This window comes from Saimiri boliviensis, chromosome 4 (genome assembly GCF_048565385.1).
Source record: "Saimiri boliviensis isolate mSaiBol1 chromosome 4, mSaiBol1.pri, whole genome shotgun sequence".
Lineage (NCBI taxonomy): Eukaryota > Metazoa > Chordata > Mammalia > Primates > Cebidae > Saimiri > Saimiri boliviensis.
The window spans coordinates 51,101,996-51,119,758 of NC_133452.1; the positions used below are offsets into that span (position 1 = coordinate 51,101,996).

General features: G+C 36.1%; 1 protein-coding gene across 5 annotated transcripts in view; it reads left to right on the forward strand.

Annotated features, from left to right (window-relative positions):
- The window catches only part of CEP85L (centrosomal protein 85L), a 233,902-nt gene that overhangs the window by 184,512 nt on the left and 31,627 nt on the right, over positions 1 to 17,763 (forward strand). For 2 of the 5 annotated variants that reach the window (XR_012517197.1, XR_012517196.1), the window contains exon 13: positions 812 to 2,704. Coding sequence is in view for 2 of the 5 variants with exons in the window: in XM_074397567.1 (XP_074253668.1) it covers positions 812 to 975 (164 nt within the window). In the remaining 3 variants the exon portion in view is untranslated. Of the gene's footprint in view, positions 1 to 811; positions 5,552 to 17,763 lie in introns of those variants that run through there. The other 3 variants (XM_074397567.1, XM_003938620.4, XR_012517198.1) reach the window with 2 other exon arrangements.

Consider the following 17,763-nt stretch of genomic DNA (forward strand, 5'->3'; position numbering starts at 1 on the left):
GTGATCTTATACACTCCTGTTGTTTGTTACTGCTGTACCTTTCACCTATACACTTATCTCCTTTCACCTACACACTTATCTCCTTTACCCAGATGTTTATCTCCTCTGGGCTCCAGATTATATTTCCACGTATATTAGAATTGGCTGTTTTGAATGCATCACATACTCTATGCATTCAAAACCAGAACCCACTTTCCTTCCCTCCCTGAACCTGTTCCTCTTCTCGGTGAGTAACACCATCTTTTCACCTGTTATTTGAACCCAAATTTGATTCTCTAGTCTGCTTTTTCCTTCATCTGGGACCTGTGTCCAATCCCTGTCCCTCACTCAAATTGATAATGATTGAGTGCTATTAGTTCTGTCATCTGCTTACTACGTTTAACATTCCTGCCATTCTGTCTCCACTGCACTGTTGCTTTAAGTTTTCATATCCTATCACCTATACTGGTCTCTCTGACCACAACCTTTCTCACCTCCTCCCCCTAATCCATTTTACATTGTCGCCAGACAGCTGTCTAAACTATGAATCTGGTTTCCTAATACTTACACTTCTCTGTGGTTGACAATATTGTTACCCATTAAACATGGTGAATTTTTGTGCGTCACTGTATGAATTTAATTTAATTAGCAAAATGTATAAAGGACCAAGTGAATAAGATCTGTTTAATATTGAAAGATGCATAATTTAAACCTGAGCCTCACTGATATTCAATGTGTAGCATTATATTTCCATGATGATTAAGGTGAAAAATTCTAAAATGTCTTTGTTCAAAAAAATGTGAGATACTCTCTCCATATTTTATTTACACAGCAATGAACTGTTCAGCTGAAGAGACTGAGAATGACCACAGCGCAGAAACACTCACTAAAAAACTGTCAGATGTGTGCCAGTTACGAAGAGACATTGATGAATTAAGGACTACAATATCAGACCGCTATGCTCAGGACATGGGAGACAACTGCGTTACTCAGTGATCAAGTATTAGTCCCACAGCAATAATGACTCGTTGTTAAATGCTGCTGTGTTATGGAGCCATAATGGAAGGTTGCAAGTGACATGACTTGCACATAGGGATTTTTTTTCTGTGGATTTGTTTTATTGAAGCGGAAAAGGAATGTGAAGAGGTTTTGAAGGGGCTTATCTAATCAGGCCAAAAAAAAAAAAAATCAAATTACCTTTGAAAAATGTGGTAAAATCTACAAGAAAAAAAAGTGTCTATATTCTCAAACTACTGATTGTAGGACCAAGCTGTGAAGAGTACCCTTCACATGAAGGAGTAGGAGTCCTTTTAATCCTATAGCTTTGTGTGTGCTTGTATGTGTGTTGTGTGTGTGTGCACGCGCTTTATTCACAAATTTATAAGGGTTTCTAGGGTAAGAGCAGAGCTCCTGAGAAAGGCACACGCTGTTTATTCTATTTCATATAGGAGCTTGTGTTATACTTTGGGATTTTCAGTGGCTGCCTGAACAAGAGTTCCAACAGCAGGCAAGTGTTGTAATGGTATTGCAGGCAAAACCATTTTATTTTGAACACTTATTGCACTGATAATGTTGTTTGGTTGAGCTGATTTTAATACTATGGATGGGTCAGCTGTTTTTCCAGAGTGATTGTGGATTTCTTAAGAGTTATGAAATTTTGATATGATATTCTTTTTCCTTAGCATCGTAATGTGTGTGTTACAAGAAAGGTTAACATAACTTGAACTAATTTTAACATGTTCCTTACTATTTACAATTTTTTATTTATATGTTTTGTATCAATGTAAACAAAGCCATATATAATTAATAAAGGCATCAGATCATTATTATAAAAGAAAATTAAGTTACTCTGGAACAATAGCTTACTTATCCAAATCTCAGCATTTACATTTTAGCAGTTTTGTGTCTGTTTCAAAGTTGAAACTACTTTAAGAAAAAGCCAACGGTACTTATATCTGAATCAACAGTAGCATAAAAAAATTTTTAATTGAGATGGTATTTTAATTCCTTTTATTAAAGTACATTAACAACAGAATTTTTCATAGGATATGAACTTGGCCAGGTTAGTTCTTCATCTGAAGTGTACAGGGTATTACTAAGAAATGCAGTTGATTTTTCAGTAGACGTACAGTCATTTAAACTTCCAAATGAGTGTTGTCCATGCTTCTGTTGGTATTTTGGAAGGATTATACATTTTATTGCCCTCAGAGCATTGATTACATTCTTTTGAATATACTTAGTTATGGCCAAAGCGTTGTCCTTTGTTAAGTTAGTTTGATTTCTGGATGCAACCGAGTCTCATTTAGGTCAAAACTAAGTAAGAGATGGAGGTAAGAGGATATGACTCAAGCAGGATAATATTGATTTGATAAAGAGCATATCATGTGCCTGTTTTTTTGCCAGGCTTATATACTAGTATAAAGGCTCTCCTAGGAAAGATTTTTTTTAAATACTGAACAGTGAAAATTTGAGACAAGGCCTTCAAGGAGACTATCTAGGAAGACACTCAGTTTGGAATTTTGGCATATACAGCTCTGAATAAATTATTTTATAGTTATAGTTGAATAATCAGTTAAAATACGCAGTAAAGACATCAGATTTTCCTTCTGTTCAGTGCCTGAGTCCTTCCTGCTCTTACTTCTTAGGATCCCGGCATTAAGAAATCCGTACATTGTAGTGCTTCTGCATCCCAGGGTCCTTAACCTAAGGAGGGACTTAGTCACTGGTAAGAACTTGGCTTTCTAATATATTCACTTGGTTTTTTAACATTAGTAGCTTGAAGATAATAGGATATAGTAAATTTCTACCAAAAATGTGATACAAAGAATTCTGCCTTGGTCCTTTACAGTAAAGTAGAAAGTAACATCTAAAATACATCAGCTGCAAGTACAGCAAACATTTTTACATTCTCGTTGAATAGAATCCCAACCACTCTCCCCATGATTTTGGAAATAAAGCCTTTCTAAAATTATAGAATGAATTGGCAAACAATCACTAATTTGGATCAGTGGGTTCTTCCTTAACTATCTCCTAGATTTTTAGTGTATGTTTTGGGTTTTATGGTTGTTACTGTTGTTTTAAGCAAACATTACAGTTGTTTGTTTTATGCTACTGTAGATAAATTTTTATTTTCTGGCTTACTTGGGGATAAAATAATTAATTTGTTTTTGTAAGTTTTCTGAAGCTTACAGAATTTAATTTAATTCACATATCTTAAAAGTAAAATTATAAAGTTAAAAAATTTCTGACCTAGTAGGAAATTAACAAATTACTGCTGATGCATTTCAGTTTCCAAAATCTGTACCCCTCCCCATAAAAAAATGGAGTTAAGATGTGCTAGTTTAAGTAGTTAGTTGAATTATAGATTGGTCTTCTTAAAATCTGGAGTTTGTAAAGAGACCTAAATAATCAGTAGATAGACTTGGAGGGATTTTGTGGGGAAATTGAAACTAATAGTATTCTAGTTTGTCAGTATTTAATTTTTTATTGTGATTTTTCAGAAAATTTTTCTTTCCCAAGACACCCTCTTGTATTAGAACATTCTCTTCTGTAATACATTAAAAACAGATGTTACTGTTAGACCGAATAAGATGGGCAAATAGCAACACTAGAGTGTCTTACCTAGTTTGAGCTAGGATGTTCATGGTAGTTATGACAGCAATATATCCCTGAAGTGAAAATTAACCTAAATTTTAAAGTGAATCTATTTGAAAATTTCCTTAGATAATGAAACCTCTTTTTAGTTGTGCTTTTTGTGAATCAAACACTTGTCTTCTTAGAAAGTATTGTATCCAGTATTAGTATTAATTGTTCTTTCGAGTTTTAAAGTTGAGTTTATTCTGCCTCAGTCACATTACAGCAAGGATAAAGTAACAGTTTACTCAACAAAAGGTCCAAATTCCCTATACAGATAAAATTCACTGAATCAAAGGCACAATAGCTATCTTTTCATTTGATGCCAGAAAAATAAGATGACAAAAGTTGAAATATTAATTTTCAGTGGCCTCTAATTAAAAAGAACACACACGCAAGTATTGGCTATGTAAGATATTACTGAGGTTGTTTTAAAATAAGTGTGACACCCTTTTATGATATATTTGAAATGGGATTCAATATTTAATGTTAACAGTGTTATGTTTTAGTGAAAGTTATTTTGGTGATAACAGTTTATTAAATCTAATTAGATTTCTTTCAATAGCTTCTTATATAGACAATCTCAAGGTCTGGAAAGTGTTGCTAAAATGAATATCATACATTTCTGATATACTAGGGAGCTTATAAAGTAATTCTGTCGTAGTGCAAGACTTACTAATTTCTTAGAGGATATTTTTAAAGGAGCTACTTAATTGGGAAAATGTTCTTTAAGTATCAGTAATAGTTTGTTAAGTAACATAGTAGCTGAGAACGTGGACTATATCTTCACATAGCATAGTTCAGCTTTTGGATTATTGGCATTCTCTTACGTAGGAATTCTGTCATTGTAGATACGTAATTATGGTAATAAGCAATTTTCGTAACCATGCTCACTCAGACTATATCATTTGAATCTGCCAGTGGCTGTATCTCCCCAAGCCAAAGTTAATTAATTTTGTTTCTATTTTTGACAATTCAGTGTACACAAAACAACAAACAATTTTCTATTTGGTATAAAGAGCAAAATTTCCAGTTGGCTTCAAAATGCTGTGGGTGGCATATTGTCATATGATTATATCATATATTTAATCATGTAGGGGAAATATTCTGGATTTTTTTCTTATTTAAAATATAGTTTTAAATCAATAAGTCTAATAGTTCTATTGCAGCTGTATACTGAAAGAACCTTTTGTGCCTTTTTGCCTACAGTAAGCATTTATTTCCATTTTACATGAGTTATAAGAATGTTGATGATTATTGCACCTTGTTATTCTGTAAATAGACTTTATTAAGGATTTTTTTTAAAGCAAGGAGCCGTTTTTTATTACTAAGTGGATACCTTAGTAAACATGAGAGGAATTATCAGATACATGTCTTTGAAGCCCAGCTTTCCCTGTGTAGTGAGCCGGAACACCTTTAGAATGTATTCATTTATGTGTGTGTATATGTACATATATGTATAAATAGTTAAAATATATTAAATATAAAACTTTGCATTGGTGTGATGACAAGAAGTAGTAAGGTGCTAGGTGGTTACATTAAAAGCACAGCACACTGTCTAATCAGTCACTTTGACTGGTGATTTTGTAAACTAGGTTCAGTTTTTGAACCACTCAGAATACCTCATGTGTAAATACAGTGTTCATGACTTAATTGAAATACTTATTATATTTAAAAAAAAAAAAAAGAACGTGAAGCCACTGGTTGGCTTGACTTACGCCTTCTGATCTATCATTCTTGCCCCTTTTTTGTAAAGGGTTTTTTTTGTTGTTGTTTTGTTTTTTAATAGGGTTTACAGCTAGAATTTTGAATGCCAAAGCTCTATTTATTAAATTAAGAAAAAAGTTTTCAATGTTACTGGCTAGTATTTTTTCACTGGACTATTGTTTGTTGATGTTGGAATTTGTATTTACAGAGAAATAAATATTTTATGAAAAGATTTATGTTTTCCAAGAGCCTAATGTTAATATAAGAATGTATTTGTACTTTCAGACTCTCTATTCTGAATTCTCAATGACAAGAGTATGCTGACTTGACTTTTAGGTAAAAGCTTTGTATAAATGCACAGGAGAATCTTTGACTAAATCATAGAGACTTCTGCCTTCTATCTTATAATTTCTTGCCAATTACAAAAAAGCTTTTTCTGAGGGCCTTCTTATAAAGGGTACTGAGATTTTCTGATGACAGGTACTGCAACATAGGACATCATGTCTGTGTCCATTTCAGTTAATAGCACTATGTCTCCTTTCTGACTTTCTAAAATCCCTGTTTAAACCAGGAATCAGTCGTCTTTCTAGTTTTCCAACAGACAGAATCTGGCTTCAGTATTCTACATTACTGAAAAGTTCAGTTGGTGAGTCAAATCTTTATCTTATACCTTCTAATCAAAGGTTAAAAACATACTGAAACATATACAAATAAAGCCTTGTTAAAAGGTTGCTATACAGGGGCCTTGGCAGCTCAGCTTTGGTGATTTGCCAGTCTAGTCCCAGAAGTGCCCTGCGGATGGCATCCTAAGTCCTTGTTATAACATATATGGATTATAGCCTCAATTTCTACAGGTAGTTGATCTGATGTTTGGATTAGCAGTATCTGTTTCCAGTTCAGATAACTTGGCCTTTCTCTGTCAGAGTCTTTAATGAGGCATCTAGTTCAATTAACAGGGAAAGAAACACTTTAGCGATCCTGCATCACAGTCTACTTAAGTTGCAAGCAAATATCTTAGAAATAAGAGCAGGACAGAATAAAATCTTCTAATATTTCTAAGGTGACTGGTAAAATAGTTTCTCCTTCAATCCCAGCACTTTGGGAGGCCGAGGCGGGTGGATCACGAGGTCGAAAGATCTAGACCATCCTGGTCAACATGGTGAAACCCCGTCTCTACTAAAAATACAAAAAATTAGCTGGGCATGGTGGCGTGTGCCTGTAATCCCAGCTACTCAGGAGGCTGAGGCAGGAGAATTGCCTGAACCCAGGAGGCGGAGGTTGCGGTGAGCCGAGATCGCGCCATTGCACTCCAGCCTGGGTAACAAGAGCGAAACTCCGTCTCAAAAAAAAAAAAAAAAAAAGTTTCTCCTTCAGAATGAAAGAATTTTTTTTTTTTTTTTTTTTGGATTGGGAAAAAATGTGTTTTGATAGGGGAGGAGGGTGGTCCACAAAAAGCCTTTGACAGGGTACAAGCCAGAATTTTGCCAATAGTTTGAACTTTTGTGACAAGTTTCGCCAGCTAAACAATCATTCTATGTCGAAGAGCAGAGGATTCAGTCAAACGAGGTATGAAATAGGATGTTAGTAATGGCACAAAATGGCAGAGTGTGGATCCAGTAGAGCAACAGTTTACAAATGAATAGCACCCTCACAAGTTAAGACATTCTCCTTGATTTAGATGAGATCCAAGTTTTGGGAATGAAGTTATGGTAAAAGATTTTTTTTAAATTTCAAGTAAAATTGGTATCCTTGGTAGATAACTGGTGTGATCACAACAAGAAAAAATCTTTTCATTTTAGCCAATGTGTTTTTAAGCAGTCTCACTTCATCTCTTTTGATTCCCTCCTACAAAAGTTTTAAAACTAAATGTACACCTGCTCTCTGACCAGGAAATTCTACTTTTAGATGTTTGAGATGAATAAAAATATGCCCACAAAGGCACTTGTTCATGGCAGGTTTATTCAAAATAACCAAAACCTGGAAATAGCCCAGAGGTTCCTCAGTAAAATCTTTCCACCTAGAGTTGAAAAATAGCTTTTTTTTTTTTTTTTTTTTTTTTACAAACTTGGGTTCTAATTGATTGAGAGTCACTTGATTCTATATACTTATTGGAAGATGGAATAAGTTTAATACATAATGAGGCAGTGGATAGGAGTTAGAAAACAGACCTCCCAGAGGACTTTGGTTTACACTTCTCTCTGGAGGATTGCCCTTTGTTATGCTAAGCACTTGGTCTTGTTCTTACTGAAACAAACTTTCTGTATCACTGTTAATTGTTTGAGTGCCAGTCTTCCACCAGACTTTGAGCTCTTTAGGGCAAACACCTTGTCTTATTAAACTTTGTGTTTAAATAGTAACTAGGATATACTCACTTCCAGAAATGTGTAAATATCTGCCTTATACCCTAGGATGGAGGAGCTCTATTTTCAAGGAGAAAACGTGGAGCTTTTAATGGAAGGAGGCTATAGTGATAATAAATCCTACTTAAGCAAGTTGCATTATTCTCCTTTTCTTCAAACTCTTTGTTAGTTTCTCCTGCAGCTACACACTTTCTACCCTTCTGTAAGTCCAGGCCACAGGATTGGACACCGTTATTTCCCAGCTCCAGTACTCCCAGAGATTAACATTCTTATTGGGCTTTGGGCCAGCTGCATAGATTTTGTAAAAGCAAATCCAAGGTCTGGCTTAAAAAAGGTACAAAATATCACTTCTAAAGATGAATGCATAGCTGGGCATGGTGGCTCACACCTGAAATCCTAGCACTTTGGGAGGCCAAGGCAAGTGGATCACCTGAGGATAGGAGTTTGAGAACAACCTGGCAAACATGGTGAAATGCCATCTCTACTAAAAATACAACAAATTAGCTGGGCATGGTGACTGGTGCCTGAAATCCCAGCTACTCAGGAGGCTGAGGCAAGAGAGCCTCTTGAGCCAGGAGGCGGAGGTTGTAGTGAGCGGAGATCATGCCACTGCACTCCAGCCTGGGCGGCAGAGTGAGACTCCGTCTCTAAATAAATAAAATGAATGCAGCTGGGCATGGTGGTACATGTCTGTAATCTCAGCTACTTGGGAGGCTGAGGTGGAAGGGGGAAGGAATACTTGAGCCAAGGAGTTAACGATTAGCCTGGGCAGCATCACAAGACCCCATCTCAAAAAACAAAACAAAAAAAGGCAGGGGTGTGGGGAGAAGGCAGAAAGCAAATAACAAGTTACACTCAAAAAAACTAATCAAAGGCAAGAGTTATTTTTCAAAATGAATGCAGTTGCATCTGCCTGTATACACACAAGTCTAAAGTATTTTAAATGGTATCGCTGACAAGGAAGCAAGATAATTTACATTCTTCGTTCCTACACTGACCATATAGTCATAAAACAAGTGGTTAAGTTGTTTAGTGGCCGGTGGTGACTAAAACACTACACAGGAAGTGTGTCTCCTGTATTATCATCATCATTATTAACCAACATTTGAGCACATGCCAAGTAAAAGGACCTTGCATAAATTATCCCATTTATTCTTCTATATAATACCCTATAAAGCAGGCCATTATAATTATTAGGGTGCTATTATTATTCCCACTTCAGGCAAAGAGATTGAACACAGGGGATTTATATATCTTGTCCAAGTTGGAACAGCTTAAAAGAAGCAGAGCTGTAGTAAGAAAGAGGTTGTTTTGTGGCCCTCATGAGACTGACTGCCTCGTGTTACAGGTTTGTGCTCAACGTTAAATTCATTCCCTCCTTCCCAAGCCTCGTTGGGAAGGCTTTATCACAGGGCTTCACCATTTCTGTGAGTTGCACCTCCATCTCAAGAATCTTTCTGGTGATTTCTTCTCCCTCACATGTAATTTTTAGTAGTTTTCTATTGCTTCTGTAACAAATTACCAAAAATTTATTAGCTTAAAAACAACATATTATCTTACAGTTCTGGAATTCAGAAGTCCAAAATAAGTCATATTGGGCTACAGTCAAGGTGTTGGCAGAAAGTCTCTAGGAGAGAGTCTGTTTTTTGTTTTCTTCCAGCTTTTGAGGCAATCACATTACTTGGTTCATGACTCCATTCTTTGGTCTTTTAAGCCTGCAGTGTCAGGCTGAGTTCCTCTCACAATATCATTTCTGTGGGTTTCTTCTGCCTCTCTCTTTCCCCTTTAAGAACCCTTGTGATTACCTTGGGCCCACCCAGATAATCAGGGATAATCTCCATATTTCAAGGTCAGCTGATTAATAACTTTAATTTCATCTGCAATCTTAATGCCTCTTTGCGATGTAATTTAACGTACTCACAGGTTTCAGGGATTTGGATGGGAACATCTTTGGGGGCCATTCTTCTATCCTTCTACACTGCATCCTAAACAAACTAGTTCTCAAATCTCAACTTTTAGAAAAAAAAATTAAGTCTCTGCAGAGAATTTCTGAACTTTTTTAACATTGCCATTTGTCATTGTCTTAGTGGATGTGGCATAGTCTGGATTTGTCTGTTTTCTCATCATTAGATTCAGGTTAAACATTTGTAGCAAAAATGCTACATTGGTAATATATATTTCTCATTCATCTTATTAGGAAGCTCACAATAACAGTTTATGTTATCATTGGTGCTGCTAAATTATATCATGTTAGGTTAAGCAGAAACATCTTTAATTTTAAGTTAAATAGAGGACAAGTAACAAGGCTTTGGTCCATGTAAGGCAGGGAGTTGGAACTAAGATATTTACATAAAACCAAGATCCTCAACATATTGCATCTTCAAAGAAAAGGAGGAGAGAGAAAATCTACCCCTCAGTGAAAGGAAATTAAAGGGTTATTTGGTTTCAAGGACTTGGCTCAAGATGGAAAATGTCCCCTTAAGAATTTGCAACCATAATCTTACACTCATGTAGAGCGGAGTTTAAATTTGTGTTTGGGCCCAAGAAATCCTAAGGCCAGAAGTTGACTTAAAGAATTCTGAGTTAGTAACTCCCTGGGACTCTTGGAGGAAACAAGACTGGTCTTCCCTAGAGGGAGGCATTTTGGATTGATTCCTCACAGAATTCTCTCTGCATGAGCTCAAAATTCAAAATTTTAAAACAAAAAACGTCAATAAAATGAATAAATGATCCTAAGTTAGATCCTAAGTATTTTAAATAATGGAATTATCAGATACAGATTATAAAATAAGAATTACTGTATGATTAGATATATATAAAGTTCTGAACTATGTAAAACTTACTCATGAGATAGAGTAGAAAGAGCACAAGGCAACTTCTAGATCTCTGGGAATGTTCCATTTCTTGATTTGTGTGATGTTTACATAGATGTGTTCACTTTGAAAATTCATCAAGCTATATTCATAATGTATGCACTTTTCTAGATGTCAGTTTTTTTGTTTTGTTTTGTTTTGTTTTTGAGTTGGAGTTTCACTCTGTTCCCCTAGCTGGAGTACAGTGATGTGATCTTGCCTCATTGCAACCTCTACCTCCTGGATTCAAGTGATTCTTTTGCCTCAGTCTCCAGAGTAGCCAAGACTACAGGTGTGCACCACCACAACTGGCTAATTTTTTGTATTTTTAGTAGAGATGGAGTTTTGCCATGTTGCCTATGTTGCTCAAACTCCTGAGCTCAGATAATCCATCCACTTCAGGCTCCCAAAGTCCTAGGGTTATAGGCATGAGCCACCATGCCTGGCCTGTCTATATGTAATATTTAAAAGTTCACCCTAAAAATAAGGAAATTTGAAAAAGAATCAAGATTTTTAGAAGTGAAAAATACGATAATTAAAACTCAGTGGAGGAGGCAGCCAGCATCTGAAGGAGCTGTGATAACCATCTTCACATGCAACCATGAAGTTGAAGGAGACAAAATCAAGGTCAAAACCATCAAACTATTGGCAATTTCAGATGAAGGGAATCAAGATTATGGGGAAATGAAAGCAAGTGAAGGTAGACCCAAATATGTTTGTAAGTGGACAGATGGCTAATGTGTGCTTTGAGGAACTGAAATTACTGGTTGGTCTCCCCTGCCAATAATTCCTCCAGTCTCTTCTCAAAGGAGGAATCCAAGAAGAAAAAGGCATCAGCTGTTTGAGAAGAGGAGGAGGAAGTAAAGTGTAGCTCCTCAAAGAAAATGATTAAGTTGAAGAAAAGTAAATGTGTGGAAATTGAAGGAATGAGTATCCAGAAAGAGTTTGAAGTCAAAGATGCTGAACCAAAGCCACAGGGAGACGGCACGATTTGTCCTGACCCAGAGGAGGAGAGATGGCATCAGAGCCTGGTCCAGATTGTTCCAAATGAGAAGAAAAGGGAAAAAATTTTGATCCTTCCCAAGGCACTGTCCCAAAAGTGCCCCCAAAAACAAAGACATTGATGCCTGACCAGAAGGAGAATGTATCAGCTTGAAGGACCTTTTATGCCCAAGCCGTTCTCCAAGCAGTAGGTTTTCTAGGTTCCTCTGCATCTACACCAGTCTAAGCCCTGATTTTGACACCTGTCATCTATGACAAACTAGACACCCTTGGGGATCCTGAGACAAGATGTGGGAAAGCTCTTGTCATTCCAGTGATTCAGGCAGTATTGGAGTAAACTTGCCCCTAACTCCAAGTAACTTTGAGTACCACTTGGAGAGTGCAAAACTTAGGCCAGAGCCGAGACTAGTTTCACTCAGCAAGGCTGGGATTGAGTCTGGAGTGTTGCCTGATGAGACTGGAATTGAGAGTGAAATCCTCCCTAGTGAAGCTGAGCTAAGGCTAGAGTGCCACCGAACAAGGCCAGAGCAAAGACCAGAACTTCCACCTCAAACCAGGCGCTGCTCTTCTATAATGATGCTGGTAAAGGACTTCTTTCCCTTATCAAGGAGAAGCCTGTCACCAAACCAGATGAGGACAAAGAGAAAAGGCTTGAAAAAGAGTAAACTGGAATGTCAAAACAAGAGTTGGGTGGCAAAGTTGCTACCTGTAAAGGACATCCAAAACATCCTCTGCTTGGACTAGTTCTGATTCCCACTTGAGAGCTGGCCATCCAGGTCTAATAACCCTTTGATGTTGCAGCCGAATTTATGGGAATTAAAACTGCTATTTTGTTTGGTAGAATATTCACGCACAAATAGCAGAGGCTGCTCAGTTGTCAGCCTGATACTGCGATTAGCAGTTCCAGCTGGCTATGGGAGCTAGTTAAAGAAAATCACCTTTATTTGAGCAACCTTCAGCAGTTCAGATGCCTGCTGGTAGATGGGGCTGACTGGATGATTGAGAAAGGCTACTTTGCTGAGCTCTCACAGTTACTAGAGATGCTCAGAGACAGACACTTGGATTTTTTTTTTTTTTTTTTCCACAGTGATGCTGGTACATCAAACAGCTGCTTGAATCCTTTATAAGAAGCCAAGAAAATGAACAAAACTGCCCAACTCGACCTCCTGATGCAGAAGATTGGCATGAGGGGCAAATCCAAGGTCATTGCACCCCACAGTGACTGAAGTCAAAATGTAGATGTTTACAGATAACCAAGATCCATTATGAGACTAGACTTCTACCTGTACTACTTCCTGATGCAGTATCCAGGCCTCATCTTAGTGTTTGCCAACATCATCTCTGACATCACACACCTTTCTAGGGTCCTGAGAGTCCTAAATGCTACTGACCCTACATACTCTCATGCACCACAAGTGGAGGCTCGGATACCTGGAGCAATTTACCTGTGTGGAAAACTGTTCTCCTGCCAACAGATGTGGCAGCTTAGGATCTGGATACTCCTAAAGTCCAGCATGTGGAGATTTATATCCACTCAAGTGATTGAATGCTTATGCCACTAATGAAGACAGCCTAATGCTTATTAGGCCTGAGGACAACATCAACTTTAAGAAGGTCTACAAAGCCCTCTAGGAAAAATGTGTATGAATGTGGTCAAGGAGCAAATTCATTTTGCTTTACAAAGAAAACTGAGTATTCAAACTTCCAGGCTTGTCTGCACAATTCTTGGACTGAGTGTGTGGTATCTGTTCTAGAAATTGAACAGAGATTGAACAAATTGTGAAAAGAGATATATAAAGGAGGAAAAGCTGTTCAAGGAAAAGAATGTCGAAGACAAAAGCAGGTGAAGGTCCTCCCAACCATTGTTTAAATATGACCTGAGCAGCAATATCCAGCTCAATTTGGTAAGATGCCTATGCTCATGTCTCCCCCAAGAAATGGTGAATCTGCTTTGAACTGCCTCTCCAAACAACGGGGAGGAACAAGAAAAAAAAGTAGGAGAGAGAGGGAGAGGAAGGAGGAAACGAAGTTTGTTGGTGACCACACAGTGATATATCCCTTTTCTGATCATATGTGAAAAACTTTTCTTTCCACCCTTTTATTTCATTCCATAATCAACCTCAATTTAAAAAAATCTCTTCCAAACCAATGGCCTATACCAGGAGAGACCTCGTGCAGTTTTGTGGATATTTCTAAAGTCTAGCATGTCATTCAGTCCATTACCATTGCACCTTGGAGATTAATGTCCACTCAAGTTGTTGAACTGCTTATGCCACCAATAAAGACCTTGGCCTAATGCTTATTAGGCCTTATTTTGGAATAAAAATTATATGCAGCAGCCTCATATTTATTCCAGTTTACAGACTTCTTTTATGTTCAACTTGACTTCCTAAATTAAAAACAATGATCAGAAAAAAAATCAATGTAATAGTTAAAACCATATTAGATACAAATGAAGAGAGAAATAATGAACTAGAATATAGTCAATAATAAATTATCTCGGAAAGGGGTTTTAGAAACATGGCTGATATAATGACAAGGTTTAATAAAAATTTAATTGGAGTTTTCAAAAGGAGAGAATTGATAAAATGGGAAATAGGAAATATTTAGAATGATATTTATTTGAGCAGTAGTTTAGGATTGGTAAATTTTTCAGAACAGAGAAGAGCATGAATTTGGAGATTTATTAAATGCAATGAAACCCAAGTCAGAAAAATTTTAAAGGCTACCTGGATACATTTAGTCAAACTCAGAATCCGAAAGTTTAAAAGGTTCATAAAGGAGGTAGACAAAGAGAGTAACTTCAAAGAAGCAATTAGACCAGCAGAATTCTCAACAGCAATAACAAAAGATAGAATACAATAGAATGATATCTTCTAAATTCTGAGACAAAATAATTCAACATAAAATCATGTTAATTATCACTCATAAATGAGAGTAAAATATATTTTTCATAAAAACAAAATGGGAAAAAGTTTAACATCAGTAGGCCTTACTAAAGGAATTTGCAGGGATGAATTTCTGGAAGAAAAAAATTAAATCGAGAAAGGAAGTTTAATAAGCAAGAGGAACAGTGAACAAGGAAATAGGTATAGAAATAAACACTGTATAAAACATGAACCAATGCAAGTAATATCTACTGTGTAGCCTTTATTATGTTCAGGTAGTTTTCTTCTATTGTTTGTTGAGTAAATTTATATTATCAAAGAGTATTGAATTTTGTTGAATGCTTATTCTCTATCAGTTGAGAAGAACATGTAAGATTTTTGTCTTCATTTTATTAATATGGTATATTACATTGTTTGATTTTTGTATTTTGAACACCCTCCAGGAGCAAATCCCACCTAGTCATAGTGTATGGTTCTTTTCATTAGCTGCCAGCTATGTTTTACTAGTATTTTGTTAAGGTCCCTTCAGACTTTTAAAAAATATATTTTCTTTTGTTAAAGTTTTTTAGCAAAAAATAAAAATAAATGCACCTAGAAGTATTGTTGTATTTTATTCCTGCTTAGTTTTAATACAGCTCTTTGATTCTGTGGGTTAATGTCTTTCATTCATTTTGGAAACTTCTCAGCCATTCTTTCTTTTATTTCTTGAGACAGTCTCACTGTCTGGAGTGTAGTGGCACGATCTCGGCTCACTGCAACCTCTGCCTCCCAAATTCAAGCAATTATCCTGCCTCAGCTTCCCAAGTAGCCGAGACTACAGATGCACACTGCCACACCTGGCTAATATTTTTGTATTTTTAGTAGAGATGAGGTTTCACCATATTGCTTAGGCTGGTCTCAAACTTCTGAGGTCAGACAGTCTGCCCACCTTGGCCTCCCAAAGTGCTGGATTACAGGCATGAGCCACTGTGCCCAGCCCATCATTATTTCTTTATTGGTTTTTTTTTTCTCACTCTCCTCTTCATCTATGACTCTGTATTAGTCCATTCTCACACTGCTATAAAGAACTACCTGAGACTGGGCAATTCATGAAGAAAAGAGGTATAATTGACTCAAAGTTTTGCAGGCTGTACAGGAAGCATGGTTCAAGAGCTCTCAGGATAACTTACAATCATGGCAGAAAGGCAAAGGGGAAGCAAACACCTTCTTCACATGGTAGAGTGGGAGAGAGAGTGTGTGAAAGGGGAAGTGCTATGCCCTTTTAAACAACCAGATCTCATGAGAACTTCATCACAAGAACAGCAAGGGGTGAATCTGCCCTCATGATTCAGTTACCTCCCACCAGGCCCCTCCTTCAACATGTGGGAATTACAATTTGCCATGGGATTTGGGTGGGGACACAGAGCCAAACCACATCAGACTCCAATTACCTGTACATTCTCCTTTTGTCTCCATGTCTCTTATGGTTTTTTCTTTCTTTTTTTGCTACTTAGTACTCTTCTTCATTCTGAATATTCTCTTCTGATATATCTTATAGTTCAGTATTTATTTAACTATATCTGTGAAATCTATCCATTGAGTTCTTAATATCAATTGTTCAGTTTTAGAATTTCCAGTTGTTTCTTCTTTGAAATTTTCAGTTTTCTACTAATATTTGTAATTTTTTCACTTATTTCTTGAGACTATTAAGCATGAATATTTTAAAATCCATTGTCTGTACTCCCAACTTACCTATTTCTACTGTCTGTTGTTTCTCTTCATTTTAATAAACTTTAGGTTTTTCATATACCTTTTCTTTTTTTATTGAGACCTGAACATTGCATATGAAATATTTATAGACATAATTTGAGGTTCTGGGTAACTGCCAACCTGTCTTCCAAAGTGGCAGTACCATTTTACACCACAAGCAGTGAGTGAGACTTACTATCATTCCACATGCTTGTCAGCATTTGATGTTGATTTTACCCATTCTAACAGGTGTGTAGTGATATCTCATTGTTGTCTAAATTTGTAATTCTCTATAGATATGATGTTGAGCTTCTTTTTGTGTGCATATTTGCCATCCATATATCTTCTTTGGTGAGATGTCTGTTTGGATCTTTTCTCCATTTTTTAGTTGGATTGTTTATGTTCATGTTGTTGAGCTTTTAGAGTTCTTTGTATATTCCAATACAAGTGCTTTATCAGATACGTGTTTTCCAAATATTTTCTCCAAGTTTATGGCCTATGTTTTCATTATCTTAACAGTATCTTTCTTAGAAGTTTCTAATTTTAATGAAATCTATTTTATCAAATGGGAAAAATTGGGCTGGAGGGTGTATTTCTTCATTTATTTGTGACATGTAAATTGTAAAAATTATTATTCAGGTATAATAACCATTGCATTTTTATCAAGCTGTTATTTTTAAAATTACATTGCTGTCAATCTGGACTTGGATATGTTAATTTACAAAGCAAGCCAAATGAACTCACATTCTTTAAGATTTTATCCCAGTTTTCTGTAGCCCTGAAAAAGCTAGCCTGGAAAACTTTCCAGCCAGAAGTTATCAAAACTGGGGACACTATGGAAAGACAGTATATTTAATGACCTTGAGCTATCAGTCTATCCATGCAGGGATTAATGTTTTCATAGAATAATGCTATGCTAGGAATATATAATAGGAATATGTAAATTCAAATATGTAAATTCACTTAAATTTAATTGAATGATCAGATTCAATTTTAAGTAAAAATTGATGCTTCTTTTCAACTTGAAAATGGTGAAGTGTTTTGTTTCATAAATCTGTAAAAGGATAATTTTCCATAAAAACATAATGACTCATATGAATATAAAATGAAAGATTTTATTTAACTTATTAATTAAATGAGGGAATTGGAAAAACTTTTATAACTGATTCAAGAGAGAACTCAAAGAATGAAGGTATTTATATATCAAGAATATTGAAATGAATTTGCATGTGGTCACAAAACTGACTTTCTATCATGGGGAAAGGGAAGTTAATTGAACCTCCACTAGACACAATTTATTGCATATCCATAGATCAGAATTGTCCATAGACAATTATATTGCTTTGCTATCTGTTAGCTACAACTTCTAAAAGTTGTAAAATAGCTCAATGACAATGAAAGACTTATATCAGGTAACTTGGAAAAGCACACTCTTCCAGGTTATCTGATATAAGCCATTCATTTCTATTAAAACAATGCACCATTTCTATTAAAAGTAACCCTAAGCATTTCTGCTTACTTCGGATTTCCTTACAATGTTGTTTTTCTTGAAACAGAGTCTCACTCCATACCCCAGGCTGGAATTCAGTGGTGTGATCCCTGCTCAATGCAACC